This window comes from Choloepus didactylus, chromosome 14, assembly GCF_015220235.1.
Source record: "Choloepus didactylus isolate mChoDid1 chromosome 14, mChoDid1.pri, whole genome shotgun sequence".
Lineage (NCBI taxonomy): Eukaryota > Metazoa > Chordata > Mammalia > Pilosa > Megalonychidae > Choloepus > Choloepus didactylus.
The window spans coordinates 99,225,063-99,250,560 of NC_051320.1; the positions used below are offsets into that span (position 1 = coordinate 99,225,063).

A 25,498-nucleotide genomic window follows, 5' to 3' on the forward strand; every position below is an offset into this window, starting at 1 on the left:
CCCCGCTCTCATTGGCGGGCGGCGGGGGCGGGGCGGGGCGCCTGCGCGCGGGCGCCGCTGGGGCGCGGGCGGCGCCGTCGGGAGCGCGCGCGTCGCAAGATGGCGGCGGCCATGCCAGGCCCCGGGGCTGTGTGTGCGCAGCGCGCGGCGGCGGCGCGGCCCGGGCAGCAGGCGCGGCGGCGGCTCTAGCGCGGCCCTCGGCCCCTGCTCGCGGTCGCCCTCTCTGCCTCTCCGCGCGCGGCCCGGCATGGATCTGCCCGTGGGCCCCGGGGCGGCGGGGCCCAGCAACGTCCCGGCCTTCCTCACCAAGCTGTGGACCCTCGTGAGCGACCCGGACACTGACGCGCTCATCTGCTGGAGCCCGGTGAGGGGCTGGGCGCGGGGCGCGGGGCGGCCTTCCCGGCCGGGGGAGCTGCCGCCCGCGGAGCCCCGGAGAGGCGGGGGGCGGGAAGCTCCCCGCAGCCGCGGTGGGGCCGCCAAGGGGGGCTTGCAGAGGTGGCGGCCTGGAACCCCGGGGAGGAGGAGCAGCTCCGAGACCCGGTCCCCTCGGGAGCGCGGTCAGCCTCCGGGAAGGAACGCCCCGAGGCCTTCACACACCTTGCATCGGCTTGGGCGTCGCTGGTCCCGGCGCAGGCACGAGCGGGCCGCCTCCCCCTCCTCCTCGCTCTGCTCCCGCGCAGCCGAGGTTTCCCTGGACGGGGAGGACGGGCCTGCTCGTGCGTGGGTCTTTGCTAAGTGTCGGAGAGTTGCAGAAGCGAGTCTGTCTTTAGAACAAGCGCCGGTTTCAGTAAAAAGATCGCGTCGAACTGTTTCCCACGTCTTTGCAGAGAAAATCAGGACTCTGGGGCAATGCTCTAGTGAAGAGGAGAGGGAGTGAAAACAGAAAGTAAAACGCGAGGAAGCACAAGTTGATCTCTTACCGGCTTCTAGATGCCAGAGACGGGTTTCCCGAAATTCGTTCTGTTTTCATTCCTCGTGGTCTGCCTCTGTCCCTGTCCCTGTCTTGCCTTGCTTGGCAGCAGCTTTGTTGATACCGTGGGACCCTGCAAGACCGGACAGCTCCGGTTTGCAGAAGGAAAGCAGTGACGGTCCCTGGAGTTGGAAATCCGGCTCTGCTGTCCGTCGTGTCTGGCAAAGGCCAAGCCCTAGCCTGGGCTGGCAAGTGACCAGTGGCCTGAAGGCCGCCCTAATGGGCGCAGGACAGGGCTGGGCATGTCTGGGCACCTTGACTGTGAGTGAAAACGGCAGCACTTTGCAGCCGCTGCTGGGCTCCTCCGGCTTGGGGACCAGTCCCGTGAGCCCCGGACAGTGGGGCGTTCCCACGCGGGAGGCCAGGCTGTCTGCCTTCGGGATCTGCCTTGCCTGCAGGGTTTGGGAGTAGAGGAATCATTCTCTGCGGGCTCGTCTTCGAAGGTGTCGCCCCTCTCCTCGGTGGCAGGCACACGGCCTGCGAGGGGCGATGTGCTTTTCCCCACGCTCCACCCTGGACCGCCAGCTTTCCTGACTGCGGGAAACATCTCTGCATCTCTTTCCTTCTTTACCCTCTTCCACCTGGTCTTCGTTCCTCCAAACTTTCTGGAAACACCTGGCATGGGGCCCTTTGGGGTATTCTGCGCTTCATACTCGGGTGACACGCCCTGTCCTGCGTTCTGCTCCGTGTTCTGCCCCGCATTCTGCTGAAAGGCTGTGAGGCCTGTGTTTGGTCTCCACCCTTCAGGCCCTCGGGCCAACTGGGGCAGCTCTTCCAGGACCCCCACACGGGAAAAGGGTGTCGGATCAGGTCTCTGAGCAGCCTCCAGGGCAGCCTCCGCAGGGTGCACTGCTCTCTGGCTTGCAGCCAGACACATGACCTGTGGTCCTGCTCGTGAGGGGACACATAGGGGTGGAGCGTGGGGAGTAGGCAGACCGAGTGGGCTGGAGCGGTGCAGGCACGGCCGTGGGGCTGTTGATGACAGTGAGTGCAGAAACGGCCGTGGCTGAAAAGTGGAGGGGAAGTGCCTTTCCAGGTGCGGCCGAGGGCTGCTGGCCCCAAGAAAGGGGGCATCAGTCCCATGCTGTGGCCTCCAAGGGCGCCGGTGAGAGCCCCCTGTCCTTTGAAAACATCCCTGTGCTGGGCTTTGGCTGCCAGGACACAGCCCTCAGAGGCCTTAGGAAGCTGATACGTTTCTGCTCTCAGGGGCCATGTCTGTGCTGAAGTGTCTTCTCTCTGCCTGCGGATGCTGGCAGATTCCATGCCGCCTGCCCCCCACCCCACTGCCACTTGACCCCGGGACAAGGAGAGCAGCCAACTCTCAAGGCTGAATGAGTGGGTGCAGACTTCCAGAAGCTGGCCCGTGTCTTCCTGCGCCTCCCTGGCGTGGGGCCAGCTCTGGACAACCCATCACACTCCCCCTGCCCTTGGTTGGGGGGTAGAGCCCGTGGCAGCTGCTACAACCTCAGGGATGTCGTCTTCCACCCCTCTCTGTTCATCAAAGCAGCGCCAGGTGCAGTGGTTGTACCAGAACAGGCCGGGGACCCGAGCTCAGGTGCTCCTCAGGCGGGTCCTGAAGGACAGTGCAGCCCACAGCTGCTCTGGAGGGAGGGCGTTTGGTGACAGCAAGGGTTAGCCGTCCCAGGAGTGTGGGGTGGACCCCAGGGGCCTCTGTCCCTGCCCTAGGAGAGGGAGGCTGGGGCCGGAGGGAGAGCCTGGCCAGGTGTTGGGAGGAGGGGCAGAAGAACGCAGACCCCCACCCACTTCACACCTTGTCCCAGAGACTCAGACAGAGGCTGCGCACCTGCCACAAAATGCACACAAACAAACGGAGCCCAGGGCCTGGCCGGCTCCTCCGAGCCTCCCACCCTGTCTGCCTGGGGGCTCTTTCTACTAACTAAACCCTACTTTTTTTTCCATGCAGTTTTATTGAGATGTGTTCACACACCACACAAACCATCCGAGCTGTACGATCACTGGTGTGCACTTAGTTGTGCATATGACCCTATGATCAATTTTAGAACGTTTGTGTTAGTTGAGAGAAGAAAAATTAAAAAGAAAATCCCAATCCCGCATACCCCCATCCCCTTGTTACTGACCCCTAGTATCAAAGTGGCGTGTTTGTTACTGTTGATGAGAGTATTAAAGCCTGACTGCAAACACTAGGCCACAGTGTGCCGCCGGTGCATCGTTCCTCATAAACCTCCCTGTTAACTCCTTGTAATAGTGCTGTACGTTTGCTCCAGCTCGTGGGAGAACTCGTGTGTATCTGCGTAGTTAATCTCAGTCATCCACGATGGTCACCGTTACACACATCTCCTTAAGACTCTTGCCAGGCCCTGTGCAGGGCGTGGGCTGAGCCAGGAGGGCAGCAGCTCCTCAGAGTTTTAAACACAGCAACACGACCAAACATGGCAGGAGGAGAAGCTGGAACCCCATGTACCCTGCAGTACCTGTTTGTACAAGAGCTCATTCCGTTGAGGCCTGTGCTGGTAGGAAACGGGGACACTGGTTATCCCTGGGTTGAGAGATTGTAGGTGACCTTCCAGTTTTTCTGCAGTAAACGTGTTTTTCACAATCTACAGGGCAGATGTTTTCATCTTAGCAACTAACCCAAGTTTCTGCCCTGATGGACCTTTTAAGAAGGTCTTGCCCTCCCTGCTGTCCCCCTGCCAGCCCGGAGGGGGCTCGGGCCACAGACAGGCAGTGCTGCCCAGCCCTGGAGCTGGCCGCCAGCTGGGGACATGAGAAACAGGGCCTGGGGGCACGTGGTTTGTGCCAGACAAATAAGGGGGCACCTGCAGGTCACCGTGCGGGGCGCGGGTGGGCCAGGGGAGGTCAGGTGGGGGCACACTTGTTTTAAGGCTGGCCCTGGGAGCGAATGCCTCCAGCCTGGGAGCAGGGGTGAGGACAGGGCCGGAGCCCAAGCCAGGCTAGGTTCCACGGGGGGACTTGTGGGCAGAAGCACGTGCCACCGTGAGGCCGGAAGCAGGTTCTTGGAGCGGCAGTTCTGTGTGACCCCACAGGGATCAGCAGACGGGACCAGCGGGAAGCGTGCCAGAGGCAGGTGTGGTTCCAGGGCTGGGCCCGGCCAGCTGAGGCTCCGAGCTGCTCCCGAGCTCCCCTGGCTCCGAGAGGGGTGAGGCGGCCGGGGAGCCTGCTGGGCCAGTTTTTGGGCAGCGGGCAGGACTCAGCACACCTCCCCAGGCAAAGGGCGCACCCCGGGCTACTGCACTCTGACGGTGGGCATGAGCTGCCCTCGGAGGGTCTGCACAGCTGCAGTACCTTACGTGCCAGCCGTCAGTTAAGCCCCTTGCATGTTATTTCTATTTCCTCCACAACTGTGCTAGTAGGTGACAGAATTCTCATTTCATAGATAAGAAAATTGATTCTCAAGGACATCAAGAAGCTTAACCGTCTAAGAGCTGGGAAGTGGGAAGTCCAGATCTGAAGTCCATGCTCTTTGCTCAGAGCTGCCCAGTGCTGCCACTGCCCACGTCTGCCGGCCACTCTGTCGTGCTTCCCGAGTCGAGGACAGCAGCGGACACTGCCCCTTCCGTGTCCTGAGGGCTGAGCCCCTGGCCCGACTCGCACCCCACTGCTCAGGCTGCCTTTCTTAGACCCACACCGCTCTGGAATGACCAACACAGCTGGTTACTAGTCAGGATTGGATTTTTACACGAGAAATCCCACTTTCCCCTGGGGTGGAGCTACACAGACACACACACAGGTAGCCGGACAGATGGAAAGATCACACAGAGCTATAAACAGATGGGCTCTATGCTTGTGGCCTCGGCATCGGTTTCTGCTTCTGTCCTGGGGTGGGGAGCTGGGCAGTTGGTGAGGGGTGCAGTGAGGAGGGGTGGATGCCATGGAAGGGACCGGAAGGTCTGGGCTGCAGCCACCTCCAGGGGAGGGGGGGGTAGATGCCCAGGGCACTCCCAGGCCCACCAGACTGCATAGGACCAGGCAGCCCCCTCGGCCTGGAGGGGGTGCGGGAGCAGCCCAGCCCCCAGAGTCCCTGGTCCGTGGGGAGCCGTGGTCTGTGCACTGAGAGGGCAAAGAAGGGGTCAGGTGAGCTGCTGCAGAAGGAGGGGCCGGCCCCACACGTTTCCTGCCTGAAGGTGAGCCTGTTGGCTGCAGGGCAGGTTGGCACCTGCAGGGGTCCCAGGAGTCTCGGGGGGCAGGTGGCCCACAGACAGACTGCAGAGGTGCTGGTGCTGCAGGGAGTTGAAGCAAAAGCAGGACGTCCGTTTATGGGAGGGGTGGTGCGGTGTCTCTCTGATGCCAGAGACAGGGACAGAACTGGACTTGGGGGAGGACCCTGGCGAGCCACCCTTTCTCAGCCCACTTGGCAGCCTGTCTGCTCCACTCGCCTCTCTCCTTGCAAACAGGATTTATCTGCCTCGACATTCTCCTGGGCCAGGGAACCCTGCTGCACCGTGATTCCTGCACATGCACCGTCTGCCAGCTCCGGCCACTTGCTGACATTCTCTCGCTGTCCCTAAAGCTCAGCTCCACAGTCTGGGACCTAGAATGCAGCCAGCTCAAGCCCAGGTGGCCCCACCCAGGAGGCAGAGCACACAGTACAGGCTAGTCTTCTGATGGGCAGGGGGTAAAAAGGACATGGCTTGTGCTCCTGGGCAGGCGCTTGAACAGTTAAGATGGGCCATCTCCTGTAGTACAGTTGTTTTTAATTTATTTTGGGTCATGGAGGCGCTTGAGAATATATTCAGAGACCCGCTCCCTATAAAAAACGAACATACATGCAGAACTTTGCATTTCAGGGAGAAAACAGTGTTCTGGTTTGCTAATGCTGCCATTATGCAAAATACCAGAAATGGATTGGTTTTTATAAAGGGGGTTTATTTAGTTACAAAATTAGAGTCTGAAGACCATGAAAATATCCAAATTAAGACATCAACACTAGCAAACCTTCACCGAAGGAAGGCCAATGGCGTCCAGAAAACCTCTGTTAGCTGGGAAGGGACATGGCTGGTGTCTGCTGATCGCAGATTGTGTTCCAGCTCCTCTCTCAGCTCCTGTGCGTTCTTCAAAATGTTGCTCTTGGGGTGTTTTGTCCTCTTAGCTTCTCTGGAGCAAAGTGTCAGCAAAAGTTTCCTCTCAGTGACCGTCTCCAGAATGTCTCTCTTGGCTGCAGCCTACATCAGGGTTCCACAATTCCAGGCATCTCTGAGCGAAGCCAGCAAGTGTCTGGGCCTGTGTGGCTCTTTTTAAAGGACTCCAGTAAAACTAACCAAGACCCACACTGAATGGGCGGGGCCACACCTCCATGGAAATAGTCTGAAAGTTGTCACCCACAGTTGGGTGGGTCAAATCTCCATGGAAACAACCTAATCCAGATAGTCCAACCTAATCAACACTAATATGTCTGCCCCCACAAGATTGCATTAAAGAACATGGCGTCTGGGGGGACATAATATATCCAAACCAGCCCAGACAGTGTTGTAGAAAATAAGGCCACAAGCTCAGAATTTACTTGGTGTTTACCATGAACTGCATTTCAGAATGCAAAAGCTTTGCTCAACAGCCAGCAGCTGGGAACCACTTCTCCCTGATGGCCCCATTGCTCAAATCACAGGTTCTCGTTTGGCCCCTTGAGTCCTGGCTGAGCCCTGATTTGCGCCGGCACTGGGTGACGCCCTGTAGGGCCAGGCTAAGAACACATCAAGGGAAAGAAGAGCCATTGGGAAGCTGTGGCCTAAGCAGTTCCCAGAGCTCAACGCTGTGTTCAAGGTCTCACCAGCCAGAGCAGGGAAGCCACTTCGAATACACAGAGTGATCGGCAAGACCTCAAAAGAGCTGCAGCTCGGAAGGAGGACTGAACTAGCTCTGGAGTAAAGGCTGCTCTGAACACATCATAAGCAAGCTTGAAAACAAGCCTCGAAAGGATCAAACTGATGTGACTTAACGGCCTACCAGAGCAAAATGCACCATTCTTGAAAAGAAGACAATAAAATCAAGACAGAAGGTAAAATTCCCCATCTAAGATCCAATCAGAAACTAATAGATCTGCCAATACACAGGGAAATGTGACCTGTAACAAGGGGTGTGGAGTAGTCCGAAGTAATAGTAATTCCAGAAATGATGGAATTAGCGAATAAGGACATAAGAAGTTATGAACGTGCTCCGTGTGCTCAAGGAAGTAAAGGAAAATGTGAAGACAGAAGAATGGAAGGTATAAAAACAGCATATTGAAGAAAATCTCTGACACAAATTTCCTGTAGAAGAATTGCAGATAGTTTGTGTAGGCTCTCCCCCTTTGAGGGGGAACCCACCTTCCCACGCCTTGGCCGCAGGCTGGGCATACTGACTTCCATTCAGGTGCGTGTGAGTGAGGGACAGCAAGACCGACTCCAGTGCAGATACCTGACGCACTGCCACAGTCTGTTAACAGCGCGTACACCCTTGGTGTGGAGTGGTGAGAACGCACGCTTCCTCTGTTCTCCTCCTCCCCTAACTCACATAACCAGAGCCCCAATCCAGTCACGAGGGAAATGTGGGACAAATTTGAATTGAGGGATATTCTACAAAGTGCCTGGGCAGTGCTACTCAAAACTGTCACGGTCGCTTCCAGTCGCCCAAGATGGCAGCGTAAGGCACTCCAGGGTGCCGTTCCCCACAGAGTCTTTAAACAACTAGCAAAAGTTGATAGAGCCGTCTTCTCCAAAACTCCAGAAGAGTTTTGGAGGGTTGCAGTAACTGAGTGAACGTGAAATCAAGAAAACACAGCTTTGAAAGTGGTACAAGAAATTCGTGGTGAAGCCAGCCTGTGCTCCTATGGCAGGTCCCTGGCTCTGCTCAGAGGAAGCAGAATAACCCCTTGCGCCTATATGTTGGTGCCAGTCAAGCGGGAGGCAGCCTGAAAGACTGAAGCAGGACACTCAGCTCTGGCTCCTCTCCCAGAACTCACCCTGCAGGCAGAAGCAGCTTGTGGACAGCGAAAGCAGAGTGAGAGACAAGTTAAAGTGACTGGGGCACAGGACCCCCTGCTTTAAGTCATGTGGTAGAACACTCCCAAGGGGAGAAGTTCTGTTTCATAGGGAATACAGGGCATTCACATTCCTGTAAATGGGGAATGGCTAAGACCATGAGCAAGTACAAGCCCAGGAAAAGACTCAGGCTCAGAAAAGACTAGAGGACCTGGAATGTTACATTCTCCTCGGGCCGATCTTCTTAATAGAGGACTAAATTCTGCAGGAGAGCAGCAGCCAATGCAGAGCCAATCTGGAAAGACCGAAAGGTGATTTTTGCATTGATAAGTCTGTTTTTGTTAGTTCCTGGCACTCAAGGAAATTCTGTCATACCACCAGCTGGATACAAACTTAAGGTATAGCCATCTCAAGGACTAAATCCCAGAGTTAACACTTTAAAAAATTAGAAGGTACAGTGTGCAACAAAAGATTACAAGTCAAAGAAACAGGTAATGATGGCCCATCCAAAGTAACAAGATAAAAATTCAGGTAACATCAACACAAGAGACCGGACTTTGGACATACCAGAAAAAGACTTTAAAAAGCTTCTGATATGCTCATAAAGAGATAGGAATTAAAAAAAAAAAAAAAAACAAAACAGAAACACTGGAATTTAAGACCACTGTAACTGAAATGAACAATTGACTAGTGGGTTTCAGAAGCAGATTGGACCTGCCAGAAGAAAGAATCAGTGAACTGAAAGATGAGACAATTGAAATGATTCAGGAGCAGAAAGAATTTTAAAACAGCAAACAGAGCCTAAAAGATGTGTGGGATACCATCAAGTATACCAATATACTCATTTTGGGAGTCTCAGAAGGAAAAAAAAGAAAGGGGCAGAAGGAATATTCAAACAGATAATGGCAGAAAACTTCCCAAATTTAACAAGACACACAAATATCCACATTCAAGAAGGCCAACAAACCCCAAACAGGATAAACTAAAAGAGAACACACGCAGCCCCACAGTAGTCAGTGTTGAATGCCACAAGACGAGCAGAGTTCTGAAAGCTGCAAGAGCAGAGCAGTGCATCGTGTGCAAGGGATTCCCGATAAGACTAACTGCCCAGCTGCCTGTCAGAAACCATGGAGGCAAGAAGGCAGTGGGACAAAATATTTAAAGTGCTGAAAGAAAATAATTGCCAACCAAGAATTTTATATCTGGCAAGGGAGAGATGAAGACCTCCCCAGATAAACAGAAGCGGAGGGAGTCCACTGCTAGGCCCACCCTACGGGGAGTCCTCCCACTCAAAGAAAGGGCACCAGACAGTGGACCAAAGTGGTGTAAAAAATGAAGACCCTGGCACAGGTAGCCATGTGAGCAATTACGAATGCCAGTACCACTGTACTGTATTTTTCAGTATGTAACTCCCCTTTTTACTTCTTACAGGTTCTAAAATGCAAATGCATCAAAAGTAGTGATAAACCTATGGTCTGGGACCTACGATATATAAAGATATAACTTGTAACAAAGACAACAAAAAGGTTGGGGATGGAGGAGTATAGGAACAGTACATGTGTACACTATCGAAGTCAAATTGGTATCAAATCAAGCATGATTATTGTAGATTTGGGATATTAAATTTTAGCTCCCTGGTAACCACCACAAGGAAAATATATACAGAAAGAAATGAGAAGGGACTCAAAGATATGCAATACCAAAAAAAACAAATAATTATGAAAGTAGGCATCAGCAGAGGAACTGAGGGACAAATAAGGTATGAAGCTTAGAAAAACCATACAGCAAAAGGGCAGAAGAAAGTCCTGAATTATCAGTAGTTATTTTAAATGTAATGGATTGAACTTTACACTCAAAAGGAAATGCATTGGCAGAACGGTTTAAGAATTAGCATGACTCAGCTGTATGCTATTTACAGGAAACTCACCTCAAATTCAAAGACCCAATTATGCTGAAAGTGAAAGGATGGGGAAAAGAAGTACCGTGTACTTAGTAAGCAAAAGAGACTTCGGTATGGATACTAATCTATAAAATAGCCTTTAGATCAAAAACTGTTATGAGGGACAGGGAAAGTCACAACACACTGATAAAGGGATAAATTCCACAAGAATATTTAACAATTATATATGTATCTAATGGCAGAGCCCCAAAATATATGAAGCAAATATTGACAGATTTGAAGGGAGAAGCAAATGGTTTCCAGTTAATAGTATGGGACTTCCACACACTGCTCTCAGTGATGGGTAGGAGAGTTGCACGATACCACAAACCAGCAAGAGCCAGCAGACGTGGAGAACACGCTCCTAACAGCCACGGAATACACACCCTTCTGGTACTCACCTGGCGTTCTCCAGGACAGGCCAGTATCAGGTCCCAAAAAGTCTGAAATAAATTAACAGCTATGAGTAAATTAAACAGTGCCCTCTTAACCAATGGGTCAAAGAAGAAATCACAAGGGAAATTAGGAAATATCTTGAGGTGAAAGAAATGAAAACACAACACACCAACTGACCTTGCTGTATCCCGTAAGTTTTGACATGTTGTGTTTTCAGTTTCTTTCACCTAAAGGATGCAGCAAGGTCAGTGCTGATAGGGAAATTTATAGCTCTAAATGCTTACATTTAAAAACAAGAAAGACCTTATGTCAGAGATCTAACCTCACAACTGGAAAAGCTAGGAAAAAATGAGCAAACTAAAGCTAAATTGAGCAGAAGAGACAAAATAACAAAGATTAGAATGGAGATAAATGAAACAGATTAAAAAGTAAAGAAAGAAAATCAATGAAACCAAAAGTTGGTTCTTTGAAAAATTCAGTAAAATAGACAAACTTTTAGGTGGTCTGACCAAGAAAAAGAAAGGGTACAAGTAACTAAAATCAGAAATGAAAGGGCGAACATTACTACCAACTCCACAGAAACAAAAAGGAGGATATAAGAGGATAACATGAGTAACTGTACACTAACAGATGATATATGCTAGGTGAAATAAACAAATTCCTATATACACCCAAACTACCTACACTGACTCAAGAAGAAACAGAGGATCTCAACAGACCAGTAACAGAGAATTTGAATCAGTAATCAAAACCTTCCAACAGAGAAAGGCCCAGGACCGTATGACTTCACTAGTGAATTTTACCAAATATTCAAAGAATTAACACCCATCCTGCTCAAACTATTTTGAAAAATTGAAGAGGAGGGAACACTCCCTGACCCATTCTATGAGGCCAGCGTCACCCTAATACTAAAGTCAGATAAAGGTCCAAGAAAAAAAAATTACAGACCAGATTCCCTTATGCTTATGAAGTGAAAATCTCCAACAAAGTACTAGCAAATCAAATCTAACAGCATATTTAAAAAAAAATTTTTTTTTTTACACCAGGATCACATGGCAATTATCCCAGAAATGCAAGGGTGGTTCAGCATAACAGAGTTAATTAATGTAATACACCACATTAATAGAACAAAGAGGGAAAAGCATGATTATCACCATTGACACAGAAAAGGCATTTGACAAAATCCAGCATGCTTTCTTCATGAAAACAGTTAGAAAACTAGGAATAGGAGGAAACTTCCTCAACATGGTAAGGGGCAGATACGAAAAACACAGCTAATGAACATGATGGTAAAAGACTGAAAGCCTTCCCTCTAAGGTCAGGGGGGTGCCCACTGTCACCCTGTTGTTCACCATTGTACTTGAAGTTCAAGCCAGAGCAGTTAGGCAAGACAAAAAGGTAGGAACATCCTGATGGGAAAGGAAGAAGTAGAACTTCCGTATTTGCAGAGGGCGTGACTGTGTATATAAAATATCCTGAAAAAATCCACGGGAAAGCTGCTAGAACTACTGAAGTCAGTAGTGTTTCTATATGCTAGTAAGGAACCACCTGAAGAGGAAATCAAGTTAAGAAAAACCATGCACAAAAGGAACTAAAAGAATCAAATATTTGGGAATAAACTTAACCAAGAATGTAAGGGACTTGTATACAGAAAACTACGAAACATTGCTAAAAGAAGTCAAAGAAGAACGAAAAAAATGGAAGGGCATTCCATGCTCATAGATTGGAAAACCAAATATTGTTAAGATGTCAATTCTTTTCAAGCAATTTACAGATTCAGTGCAATCCCAATCAAAATTCTAACAGCCTTCTTGTGCAGAAATGGAAAAGCCAATTCTCAAATTTATATGGAAAGGTAAGGGGCCAAAGCTATCTTGTAAAAGAAGAACAAAGTGTAGGACTCACAGTTCCCGATTTAAAAACTTAGAATGATGCTACAGTGGTCAAAGCAGCATGATATTGGCACAAGGACAGACATATTGACCGTTGGAATTGAATTGAGAGCTCAGAAATAGACCTTCACACCTAGGGCCAGTTGACTTTTGACAAGGGTGTCAAGTCCACACAATTGGAAAAGAATAGACTCTTCAACAAGTCATACTGGGGGAAATTGTACCTCCAGAATGCAAAAGAATGAAGGAGAGTCCCTGCCTCACGCCATATACAAAAATTGACTCAAAATGGATCAAAAGATCTAAATATAAGAACCAGGGCTATAAAACTCCTAAAAGCAAACATAGGGAAGCATCTTCAGGACCGTAGGTTAGGCAGTGGTTTCTTTCTCTTCACACCAAAAGCACAAGCAACAAAAGAAAAATTAGATAAATGGGGCTTCATCAAAATTGAAAACTTTTGTGCATCAAAGGACTTCATCATGAAAATAAAAAGACAACCTATACAATGGGAGAAAATATATGTTAGCCACATATCTGATAAGGTTTAATATCCAGAATATAAAAGAATACCTACAATTCAACAACAGAAATTCAAATAACCCAATTAAAAAGTGGGCAAAAACCTTGAATAGACATTTCTCAAAAAAAGATATATAAATGGCCAAAAAGCACCTAAAAAGATGTTCAACATCATCAGCCGATAGGGAAATGCAAATCAAAACCACAAAATATATTCCACACCCAAAAGTGTGCTACTATTAAAAAAAAAAAAAAAAAACAAGGAAACCTGGCTAGTGATGGAGAGGACATGGAGAAACAGGGACACTCATTTATTGTTGATGGGAACATAAAATGGTGCGGCCACTGTGGAAGACAGTTTGGCAGTTCCTCAGAAGATTACATATAGAATTAGCATATGACCCGACAACCCCACTTCTAGGTATACACGCAAAAGAACTGAAGGTAGGGACTTGCACAGGTACTTCAACACCGCCAATCCTAGTGGCGTTATTCACAGCAGCCGAAAGATGGAAGCAGCCCGTGTCTATCAGCAGATGAACGGACAAGCAAAATGTGGTCTGTCCATACAATGAAATATTATTCAGCTGTAGAAAGGAATGAAGATCTGATACATATGAAAACATGGGTGGTCCTTGAAGATATTACGTTGATAGGTATAATCCAGACACATAATGGTATAAATTGTATGATCTTACTGTTATGAAATAGAATATGCTAATTTATTGAGTCAGATACTAGAATACAGGTTACCAGTGGCCCGTGGGGGGATAAGGATTGGCAAGTTAATGCTCAGTTGATTCAGAATTTGTTTAGGGTGATGGAGAAGTTTTGGTAGTGGGTGGTAGTGATGGTAGCACAACATTGTAAATGTAATTAACACAGCAAATTGTATATTTGATTGTGGTTGAAAGGGGAAGTGTTAGGTTGTACATATGTTACTAGAACAAAAATTAAAAAAAAAAGGAAAACCCTTAAGGACTGGACAGCACAAATAGCAAACCATGATCTGCGGAGTTACTAACACAATTATAATACTCTTTCATCAGTTGTAGCAGAGGCACTGCGTTAATGCAAAGTGTTAACAGTGTGAGGGGAGTAAGTGTGAACTCTGTATTTTCTCCATGTTTTTCTGTAAACCTATGAGTTCTCTAATTAAAAAAAAAAAAACCTTAAAATTCACTTTTTAAAAAAATGGTCATTAGAAAGAAAGAAAACTCTGAAAGACTGTCACAGGCAGAGGGAGCCCAAGCAGACATGATGACTAAATCAAGTAAACGTACTGTGGTATCCTGGATGCAGTCCTGGGGCAGAAAAGGACATCAGGCACAGTCTAAGAACCTCTGAATCAAGAACGGGCTTTTGTCAATAAATGCATCGGTATTGGTGTGTTAATTGTATTCAGTGTACCATATTAATGTGAAATGTTAGTCATAGGGAAACTTGGTGTGGAATGTATGGGAACTCTGTATTACCTTTGCAACGTTTCTGTAAACTTAGAACTGTTCTAAACTTGAAATCTTGTTTTTTAAAAGTCAGCGAAGCGACTCGCAGCCGGTTAGAAGGCGCAGGATTAAGTCCACGCAATGCCCGGTTGCAGGTTCGCTTGTGCCCTTGACATGCCGCTGGGAGTAGAGAACACGGGCGGGACGAGTGCAGAGGCCGTCCTGGGGCAGGGCAGCCCCTAATCCACTGTGACTGGTGCCCTTAGCAGAAGAGGGCAAGAGGCAGGCGGACACAGGGAAGACAGAGGCAGAGTGCAGTGAGCATCCGCAGCCTGGACGGTCAGGGAAGGCTGGCAAACACCAGAAGCTGGCAGAGGCAAGGATGGGCTCTTCCCTGCAGGTTCCAGAGGGAGCAGGGCCCTGCGGACGCCTGGCGTTTGGACATCCAGACCCCAAGAGTGGGAAACCAACCGTCTTGTAGCACTTTGTTATTATGGCAGCCAAAGGAGATGCAATTCATGCACAGAGAGAAACAAACAAACAAAACTGAAAGAGAATGAGCAGCCTCAGTGGAATGGTCTCACATAGTCTGACATGCAGTTGATAGTCCCATAAAAAAATGGGAAGAAGGGGATATTTCTATAATGGCTGAAATTTTCCCAATTTTTAAAAAAGCAATTAACCCAGAAATCCACAAATTTCAATGAATCCCAAGCAGGATTAGTACAAAGAAAACCATACCAAAGCAGATCACAATCAGATTGCTAGAAAGGAGTGATACAGAGAAAAATCTTAAAAGCAACCAGAAAAAGAAAGGAAATTGCATATAGGAGAACAAACATAAGAATGTGCAAATTTCTCTTAGAAAACTATGTAAGGCATAAGACTGGAATAAAACTTTTAAGATGCAAAGCTGATTCAGCATTCAAAACCCTGGTGTAATTTATCATACCAGCAGGAAAAAAAGGAAAACCATAAGGTCATCTCAGATGCAGAAAGGGCATGTGACAAAATTCAACACCCATTTCATGACAGAAACTCAGCAAACCAGGAATAGAAAGGAAAGTCAAATTAATCATGCAAAGAGCAAATACAAAACTCTTACAGCTAACATTATACTTAATAGTGGAAAACTGAATGCTTTTCCCCTAAGATTGGAGGGGAAAGGCAAGATGTCTGCTTTTACCACTTCTGTTTAACAGGGTGTTGAACATCCTGGTCAGTGCAATACAGCAGAATTTTTTTTAAAAGACATAGATTGGAAAGGAAGAAATAAAAGTGGTTTCACTCATAGACAGTATGGTCATTTGCTTAGAAAATCCCACAGAATCTAAAAATAAGTTATTACAGCTAATAAATGAGTTTAGTGAGGTCACAGAATACAAGGTCAAAACATGAAATTCAGTGGCACATCTACATACTAACAAGGAACTACTGAAAAATATAATTTTTAAAAGCATTTATAATAGCACCAAAAACAAAATATTTAGTGGTTGTATCAGCTATTTGTTGCTATATAACAAATTACTCCCATAGTTGACAGCCTCAAACATTTCCTTTTATCTCAGTTTCTGAGAGTCATGAGGTGGTTCTGGCACAGGGTTCTCCTGTGAAGTGGCAGGTGCTGCTGGGTGCCCCTGGGGGTGGCGGCTCTGCGCCCAAGTTTATTCGAGTGGTCATTAGCAGGGCTCATTCCTCTGGTGGGTGGCTGGAAACGTCGTTTCCCACCCTGTGGGCCTCTCCGTAGCGCTGCTTATAGCATGTCAGCTTGTTTCCCCTGGAGCAGGTGATCCAAGAGAGAGCCAGAGCCCAGGGTGGCTTTTATATTCTCAAATTCGGTCACTTCTGCTGGGTGCTGTTGGTCCCAAAAGCCCTGGTGCGTTGTGGAAAGAGAAAGCACAGGGGAGGGATGCATAGAGCTGTAGAGGTGTAGGGGTCATCAGAGGCCACCAGCAGTCTTGCGACCATAGTGGTAAATCTTCAAAATATTTGTAAAATGTGTACATTGAGAATACAAATATTGCTGAGAAAAATTACAAAAGACTTAAATAAATGGAGATAAAGACCATAGCCACTGAACAAAAGATTTGATATTGGTAAGATGAAAATTAATCTAACACCAATCAAATCAAGCCAAATCCCAAATTGCTTTTTGTCGAGATATTGATAAGCTAATCTTACACTTTATATGAAAAGGCAAAGGACAGAGAATAGCCAAACAACTTGTTTTTAAAGGAGAACAAAGTTGGAAAATTCACACCATCTGATTTCAAGACTGACTATAAAGCTACAGTAATCAAGACCAAATGATACGGGCTGAGTATAAAGATAGAAAACAATGCAACAGAATAGAGTTCAGAAATTGACCCACACATCTAAGGTCAATTGATTTTTGACAAACGTGCCAAGATAATTCAATGAAGAAGGAATAGTGTTTCCAAGCAACTGTTGCAATAATTAGACACCCATATGCCAAGGGAAAAAAAAAAAAAAGGTGAACCTTATCCTTGACCTCACACCATATGTGAAAATTAATTCAAAATGAATTATAGATCTAAACGTAAGAGCTAAAACTGTAAGCCTTGTAGAAGAAAGAAAGAAAACCCTTGTGATCTTGAGTCAGGCAAAGATTTCTTAGGACATAAAAAGCACAAAATAAAAAATTTGATAAAGTGAACTTCACTGAAGTTTAAAACTTTTATCCTTCCGAATGCAGTTTTAAGAAAACAAAACATAAGCCACAAACTAGGGGCAAAAAGATTTGCAAATCACACATCTGATAAAGGACTTGTATCCAAAATATATTAAGTACTCTTAATGTCTTATCAGTAAGATAAATAAAAAGAATAAAAGGGAAAAGATTTGAATAGGTACTTAACTAAAAGGAGATACACAGATCACCAAGAAGCACATGGAAAGATGCTTGGCATCATGAGCTATCAGGGAGATGCACATTAAAGCCACAGTGAAGCACCACTGCAGACCCACAAGAAAGGCTAAGCTTAGCTGATGGTATCAGGGACTGACGAGGATGTGGAGGCACTGGAACTCCAGTACATTTCTGAGAATGCAAAATAGTAGGTCCATTTTGGAAAACAGTTTGGCAGTTTCTTACAAAGTTAAACATAGCACATGACCCAACAGTCTTACTCCTAGGCTTTTCTCAAGGTAGATGGAAACACAAATCCATATAAAGACCTGTGCACAAATGTTTACAGCTGTTTTATTCATGGTAGCCCAAAACTTGAAGCAATTTAAATGTCCATCAACTGGCAAGTAGATAAACAAGCTGAGGGACAGTCGTACAATGAATTCTTACTCAGCATTAAAAAGGAAGAAACTGCAGTGTGAATGGTTAGGGGTTGGATTTTGTCCCCCCAACCAAGATGTGCTCCCAGGCTTGTGTTATGTGTTGTTTGTGTGTCTGCTTTGCAGTTTGGCCATGCTGTGTTTGTGCATTTATCCCCCCACAGGGTGAAACCTGTGGCATCACTCGTCAAGCACAGCCTCAGGCATGTCACCCCAGGGTGACAGTTGTTTGAGCAGGGTCTTTGACTCTCGCTGTCCTTACTGAGTTTTAGTACATGTTCTCAAATGTGCTTACACGTTTCTGCAGTTGCTGTATGCCGTTAGAACAGTTTCCATAGACTTTAAAAGGTTAGGTGTTTTAAGTAGTTTTCACTGAGTCCTTCCACAGAGTTCCTGGGGCTGACAGCCTGGAAGTGGGGATCTCCACGTTTGCAGGATGGTTTTGCTGTATATAGCATTCTGGGTTGACTGTATTTTTTTTCTTTGAGCACCTTTAATATCTCATCCCCCAGCCTTCCAGCCTCCATCACTTCTGATGAGAAACAGGCGGTTAATCTCACTGAGGATCCCCTACACGCAGCCAGTCGGTTCTCTCTCGCTGCTTGCAAGGTTCCGTGTCGTTGGCTTTCGACAGTGGGACTATGGTGCGTCTAGGTGTGGATACTCTGGGGTTCGTCAGGATTCCTGGATGTGTGATTTATGTCTGTCTGCAGATTTTGGGAGATTTCAGCCATTATTTCTTAAGATAGCCTTCCTACCGTTGTCTTGCTTCCCTTGCTTTCTGGGACTCCTGTTACGCTTATGTCGGTACCCTTAAGGGTGTCACACAAGTCTCTGAGGATTTGTTCATTTTTCTTCATTCTTCCTTCTGTTCCTCAGACTGAATAATCTCAACCTAACTTCAAGTTTGCTGATTCTCTCTTCTGCCTGCTCAAATCTTCTCTTGAGCACCTCTGATGAATTTTTTATTTTAGTTATTGTACTTTTCAACTCCAGGATATCTATTTGGTTCCTTTTTATAATTTCCGTGTCTTTTCTTGATATTCTCAATTTGGTAAAAACATCATTCTCACACTTTGCTTTCTAGATACGGTTTTCTTTAGTTTGTTGAGCATATTTAAACTGAGTGATTTACAATCTTTGTCTAGTAAGTCCAACATCTGGGCTTCCCCAGGGACAGTTTCTGTTGATTGATTTTTTTTCCCTTTGTGTGGGCCATACTAGTTTTTTGGCATGTCTCATAAAATTTTGTTGAAAATTGAACATTTTGAATAATATGTGACAATTCTGGAAATTAGATTCTTCCCCTCCCCAGGGTTTGTTGTTGTTGGTGTTGTGGTGGTTTGTTCAGTGATTATCTAAACCAATTCTGTAAGGTCTGTGTTCTTTGTTGGTTTAGGCCACGGAGGTCTCTGCTCGGTCAGCTTGTGGTCAGCTACCAATTAGACAGGGATTGCCTTAAATGCCTGGGACCCACAAGCTCCCAGCCCTTGCTGGGAGGCTCTGTTTGCCTGTTGGGGTGTCTACAGTCAGCCAGGCATGTGGCGGCTCCACCTTGGCCCTCACTTCCTGCCTCCCGAGAGCCTCACGGTGAGCCAGCAGGCACTCGGGGCCTCTCGAGGTTGCTCCGACACCGTGCTTGGCTTCCAGTTTCCCAGGAGTATCTTGTGGCTTTTCAAAGCCCCTGTCCCCATCTCATCCCCAGGTTTTCCTTTTAAGCTTTCTGGGTAGCCTATTGTTTGCCCAACTGCCTTCCACTGCTCCAGGTAGCTGCGGAGTTTTAAGATTGCCTCTACGTGTTTTCAACAAACGTCCTTGGGCAGAGGCCCTGGGAGAGTGTCGAGTGAGATGTCAGCTCTGCCCCTCCGGTGGTGCCAGGGCCCGGGTTCTCACTGTTGGCTTTCAGGGTGACCACAGAACTAGAGAGAAGGGGTGAGAACAGAGCAGGTTGAAATGCCACAAAGCTCACTGTTCCTACCAAGATTCTTAAGTAAATGCCCTCTGGTTGCTGCAGTTCTGTGGTTAATTCTTGAGGTTCTTAAACAGTTGATTCTGACATTTCTTGCTAATTTTCTCATTACTTTTTTGGAGGAGAAAATTTTCAGTCAACTCATCCATTTACATCTTTATTTATTTTAATCTCTCTGTATTTTGAAAACCAGCGTTCCACCTCCTGTCCAGCACCGAAGGCTCGTTCTCCTTCTCCCCCTTCCCCCACAGCGGGAAACCTGGTGCCCACTGTCCTGGTCCTCACCCGTGGGCTGCTGAGGTCCCATCCCCACCCCTCTGTGCAGCCACCCTCTTACCCCTCTCTGGCCCCCACACCGGCCCGAGCCCACCCCCCACCCCACCCCTGGGACCACCCAGGCTCCAGCCCACATGGACACCAGCCCTGTTGGCCTGACGACCTTGGGCCGAAGAAAGAAAAGGGCAGGGCAAGTGCCGTCTTGGCAGTTTTTTTGACAATCTATTTCCTGTCTCACAGCCCAAAGAATAGTGAAATTGCATTTCTGAACAAAACTGTGTTGTCCACCTGAGTACCTGAAATTTGGTCCCATTTCCATGGGTGCCGCAGTTTGAGGGCTTAGTTGTTCTTAGGAAAAATTTTCCGATTAATGCTAAGAAACAGATCCCCAGAAGAAGGGGCCCGGAGAGTCCAGAGGTGCCGCATGTATGGACACTTGGCTCTCCCTGGCCCCATGCTTCACAGAGGCTCCCCCAGGGTGGGCTCCAACCTCCGCCAGCCCCCTCCTCACCCGGGGGTGGCCCTGCCCCCGCCACAGCAGCCCACCCAGAGGGGCCTCGGGCAGCCCTTCCCTGGCACGGCCGCTGACCCTGCCCGCCCCGTCTTGGCAGAGTGGGGCCAGCTTCCACGTGCTTGACCAGGGCCAGTTCGCCAAGGAGGTGCTGCCCAAGTACTTCAAGCACAACAACATGGCCAGCTTCGTGCGGCAGCTCAACATGTGTGAGTACCACCCCGGGGCCGGGGCCTCCTCGGAGGGCTCTGGCTGCCGGGCCGGGTGTGTGGGAGACGGGGCCACTGAGCCGGGGCTGCCGGACGGGCCAGGCGTTTGTCCGAGTGCTGCCACGGGCGTGGCGTGGAGGGGTCGTGAGGTTGCAGCCTTTGAAGCCCCACCCGTCTGGGTGACCCTGGTGCCCCCCGCCCTTTCTGGGAACACCTGGTGAAGCGGCTCACAGCCCCCGGGGTCCTCTCAAAGGGTCCGTCCCCAGCGGGTCCCCACTCGGTTGATGGGTCCCTGTGAGGACTCGAGTCTGTGCGTGGGGCAGTGCCCGCCCGGTGTGTGTCCCCTCAGCCGCCGTTTTCCCAGCCCACCCCTCCCACACCCCCTGAGAGTTTGAAGCATGGGCAGAGCATCATCTGCCTTTGACAGATGCTATCCCATGTCCCAAAAAGGAACCAGACGTAAGTCAGATTTCCTCGCATTCTCAGCGTCTTCTGCATCTGGCTGACCTCAGCCTGTGGTCCCGGCCTTGGGAGGTTCCTACAAGGTCTGGGAGAGTGTCCATGGTGGGGCTGGACATCTCTGCCCCGGGGTTTCTCAGCCTCGGTGCTTTCAACGCCGGGGCCGGAGCATTCTCTGTGGTGAACCCAGAGGCTCAGGCAGCTTCCCTGCCCCCTGTGCCAGCAGCACCCCGGCAGTGACCCTGCCCTCCGGGGTTTTCTGAGCACTTGTTTGCCCCTTGCACACTGTGGGCCCAGCAGTGTGACAGCCAGGGGTGTCCATGGAAGTGGACTGAGGCTGGGGCCCAGGAAGCCCAGGGAGGGAGGCCCCAGCTGGCCCCAGGACCCTGGCCTCAGACCAGGCCCTTCTTGGCCTTTCTCTGGAACCTTCCGCCACCTGCCAGTGGGGCCGTGGCCCAGCTGTCATGGTGAATGCGGTCCTAGCCTCAGGCAGAGCTGACCCTGTCCCGTCACATGCAGACGGCTTCCGGAAAGTGGTGCACATCGAGCAGGGTGGCCTGGTCAAGCCAGAGAAGGATGACACGGAGTTCCAGCACCCGTGCTTCCTGCGCGGCCAAGAGCAGCTGCTCGAGAACATCAAGAGGAAAGTGACCAGCGTGAGTGCCACCCGGTGCCATCCTGCGTGGGGAGGCGGGCAGGGGGCTGCTCCTGGCCCCAGTGACTCCCCCCTCCCGCGGGCCAGGTGTCCACCCTGAGGAGCGAGGATGTAAGGATCCGCCAGGACAGCGTCAGCAAGCTGCTGACAGATGTGCAGCTCATGAAGGGCAAGCAGGAGAGCATGGACTCGAAGCTCCTGGCCATGAAGCAGTGGGTGCCGCTGCCCTTGGGGACCCCTGCCCCTGGCGCACCATCCGCTGTGGTCTCTGAAAGCAGCCCCCACACCCCTTCCCCTAGGGCAGAATTAGAGGGGATGGGGCCCGCGCCAGCTGAGGGTGCTCCCCATCTCACTCCTCTCGGGGCGCCACCCTGCAGCCCCCCCACAGCCCCTGCCACTCAGCACCTTAGGCTAGGGGTACAGGGAGCAGCGTGGGTCCTTCCTCCGGGGGCTTGTTCCCCTGCCCTGGGAGCTTTCCAGAGTGTGGCCAAGGAGGCGGGTCCTGGGACCCCATGTTGGGGACAACTGAGACCTGAAGATGGGGCGCATTGGGCTTGGCCTTCCTGGACGTGAAGCCCCTTCCCCGGAAAGGTGCAGGACACCCATGAGCTCTGTGCTCTGCAGAGCTGGGCCCTCAGGCCCCATCCCCGGACCTGGCCGTGTAGACCAAGTTGGCAGGGAGGGCTGGGGCGGAGTGCAGAGGTCAGCCACCCCGACCCAACCCCATCACCCCCACAAGCAGCCGCCCACCCCCACGCTGGTGAAGCCCCCCCAACCTGGGAGAAGGGACCCGGGGGCCTGGGTCTCGCGGGGCCAAGCCAAGGGAGGGCACTGCTGACGGCCTTGTCCCCCCAGCGAGAACGAAGCGCTGTGGAGGGAGGTGGCCAGCCTGCGGCAGAAGCACGCGCAGCAGCAGAAGGTGGTCAACAAGGTGGTGTCCCTGACCCTGCCCCTCTGCCCCTCAGGGTGACCGTGTCCCTGACCCTGACCCTTGGCCCTCAGGGTGACTGTGTCCCCTCCCTCCACAGCTCATCCAGTTCCTGATCTCCCTGGTGCAGTCAAACCGGATCCTGGGGGTGAAGAGAAAGATGTGAGGTGCTGGGGAGACCTGCCCACTTGGCAGAGACCTCGGGGGCAGGCACTAACCCACGCCCCTCTCTGCAGCCCCCTGATGTTGAATGACGGCAGTCCGGCACATTCCGTGCCCAAGTACAGCCGGCAGTTCTCCCTGGAGCACCTCCACGGTGCAGCCCCGTACTCGGTGAGCCCACAGCAGGCACTGGGGTCTCGGCCAGGGTGGGTGCTGGCCTGGGGCAGGAGTGGCCCGGCACCCCGCACGCAGCCAGCCCGGCTCTGCTCGCAGGCCCCGTCCCCGGCCTACAGCGGCTCCAGCCTCTACTCGCCGGACGCTGTCACCAGCTCCGGGCCCATCATCTCCGATGTCACCGAGCTGGCCCCAGCCAGCCCCTTGGCCGCCACCGGCAGGCACAGAGATGAGAGGTGGGCCGCGTGCGGGGCCCAGGCGGAGCCGGGAGTGGGTGCGGGGACCCCAGCCAGGCAGCCAGGCTCTCGCTGAGTGCACGTCTTCCCGTCCCGTGTCCGTCCACCGTCTGCTGGTCCAGGCCCCTGGTGCGCGTCAAGGAGGAGCCGCCCAGCCCCCCGCGGAGCCCCCGGGTGGAGGCGGTGAGCCCCGGGCAGCCAGCCTCTGTGGAGACCCCCTTGTCCCCATCCACCCTCATCGACTCCATCCTGCGTGAAAGCGAACCTGCCGCTGCAGCCCCGCTGCCCACCCCCGCCGGAGGCCGCGCCCCCACGCCCCCACCCACCGTGGCCCCGGAGAAGTGCCTCAGCGTCGCCTGCCTGGACAAGTGAGTGCCTCGGGGGCCCCCCTGGCCCTGGAAGTGGGTGGGGGTGGCCGCAGATCTGTGCAGGGCACCTGCTTGGCCCCAGGCCCTCACCTCGCCAGCCCGCTGGGCCCTCCACGTGTTCACGACAGGCCTGCTGGGCTGCGTGGTCCTGCAGGGTCACCAGCCGGGTCACCGCAGCAGCCCCCACCAAGGCGGGACAGAGGAGCAGGGAGGGTGGGCCGGTGGCCACCAGGGGTCCCGGAGCCACTGCGCACACCCGCCACGGGGCGGAGGCGGCGGGCAGGGCGGCCGCGGAGCTGCAGGCGGCTCTTGTCTTTGTATCTTGCAGTTTGTCGCGCACTCCGCTGACGTCTGGGGTCGCCCGCCTCTTCCCCTGCCCCTCTTCCTCCTCTCCGCGTGGCCGAGGCCAGCCCGGGTTAGCGCTGCCCCGCGGGGTGGGGGGGCTCCCGCCAAGCTCGGCCGGAGCCGGGGGCTGCGGCAGTGATGAGGACAGGACAGGCCTCCAGCCGGGTCAGCCAGGACGCGGGTGGGCCAGGCTGGGGCCTCCAGGTCCCCTCAGCAGGCCCACATGCCGGGCACAGCCATGCTCGGTCTTCCAAATGAGGGGAGACGCTGCCAGGCCTGAGGAGCGGCCCCCTGCCCTCCACGCACTGTGGTTCCCTCACCCCAGGTTCCTGCCCCCACAGCCCTGACGGATGAGGGGCACCACCTCGGGGGGGCCTCTAAACCGGAGCCCCGGGGTCCTCACACCCTGAGGCGGCCCGGGGCACATCCTCACTTGCCTTCCGCTCACCCCGGCCAGGAACGAGCTCAGTGACCACTTGGACGCCATGGACTCCAGCCTGGACAGCCTGCAGAGCCTGCTGAGCAGCCACGGCTTCAGCGTGGACACCAGCGCCCTGCTGGATGTGAGTGCCCGCCTGCCCCCCCCCCGCCCCCGCTGGGGAAGGCCCTGACCCCCCTCTCCCCACAGCTCTTCAGCCCCTCGGTGGCCGTGCCCGACGTGAGCCTGCCGGACCTCGACAGCAGCCTGGCCAGCGTGCGTGGGGGGCAGTGCACCTGGGGGCAGCACGTGGACGGGGCTGGTTGCAGGGGGCAGGGGTAGTAGGGCTATGGGGGCCTCACTGTGCACCCTCCGGGTCCCGGCAGATCCAGGAGCTCCTCTCCCCTCAGGAGCCGCCCAGGCCGCTGGAGGCTGAGAATTGCGACTCCGACTCAGGTGAGTGCAGCACCCCAGCCCCCCCACCTGCCTGCACCCACCCACCCCCAGTTCCGCCTCCTGCCTGCCCCCCAGGGAAGCAGCTGGTGCACTACACAGCCCAGCCCCTGCTGCTGGTGGACCCCGGCCCCGTGGACGCAGCCAGCACCGACCTGCCCGTGCTCTTCGAGCTGGGGGAGGGCTCCTATTTCTCGGAGGGGGACGACTACACAGAGGACCCCACCATCTCCCTGCTGACAGGCTCTGAGCCCCCCAAAGCCCAGGACCCCACCGTCTCCTAGAGGCCCCAGGAGCACACTGGGGCCACCCTCCCCCTGCCCACCTCCCTCCTGGTGCGGGGTAGACATGTGGGGCCCAGGAGGGTGCTGCGTGTCAGCCGCCCGGCCCGGGGGTGAGGAGGGGGCTCCCGGGCCTGCGGCAGGAGTGATGAGGCCCTGCAGCACGCCTTGCCCCAGCCCCGTGCTCCCCAGGCTATGGGGGCTCCGCTGGCACACTGTGGACTGGTCCTGCAGGTTGTTAATAGTCAGATTTGTATTTTGGATTTTTACATGAGAAGTCCACGTTCCCTTTGTGTAGAGATACAGACACATGTACAGGTGGACAGATGGATGGACAGGATGCAGGGATTTATAAACAGATGAGCTCTGCACTTGTGGCCTCGTGTCTATTTTCCCTCCTGTCCCAGGGTGGGGCAGGGGGTGCAGTGAGGGGAGCCGAGGCCAGGAAGGTGCCAGAAGGTCTGGGCTGCAGCTGCCTCCAGGAGGGAGGGGAGGGTGCCCAGGGCCCTCCTGGGCCTGCTGGACCACACAGGACCAGGGCAGCCTGCAGCCCCTGCGGGGCCCCCACCTCTTCCTGAGGGCTCCACCCCAGGACCAGGGACCAGGGTGGGCTGCGTGCACGGCATCT

General features: G+C 52.0%; 1 protein-coding gene across 2 annotated transcripts; it reads left to right on the top strand.

Moving 5' to 3' along the window:
- Positions 1 to 85: 85 nt before the first annotated feature.
- On the top strand, positions 86 to 25,251 carry HSF1 (heat shock transcription factor 1). 2 transcript variants are annotated; one of them, XM_037802432.1, is made up of 14 exons: positions 86 to 364; positions 20,283 to 20,391; positions 21,370 to 21,506; positions 21,593 to 21,717; positions 22,361 to 22,436; positions 22,534 to 22,595; positions 22,670 to 22,766; positions 22,869 to 23,005; positions 23,128 to 23,373; positions 23,702 to 23,788; positions 24,176 to 24,281; positions 24,347 to 24,412; positions 24,523 to 24,592; positions 24,668 to 25,251. In XM_037802432.1, the coding sequence occupies exons 1-14, from the start codon at positions 248 to 250 to the stop codon at positions 24,871 to 24,873; spliced, it is 1,641 nt and encodes a 546-aa protein (XP_037658360.1). In that variant the 5' UTR covers positions 86 to 247; the 3' UTR covers positions 24,874 to 25,251. The 2 variants fall into 2 exon arrangements, with proteins under 2 accessions (XP_037658360.1, XP_037658361.1); XM_037802433.1 differs by lacking the exon at positions 23,702 to 23,788.
- Positions 25,252 to 25,498: the final 247 nt, after the last annotated feature.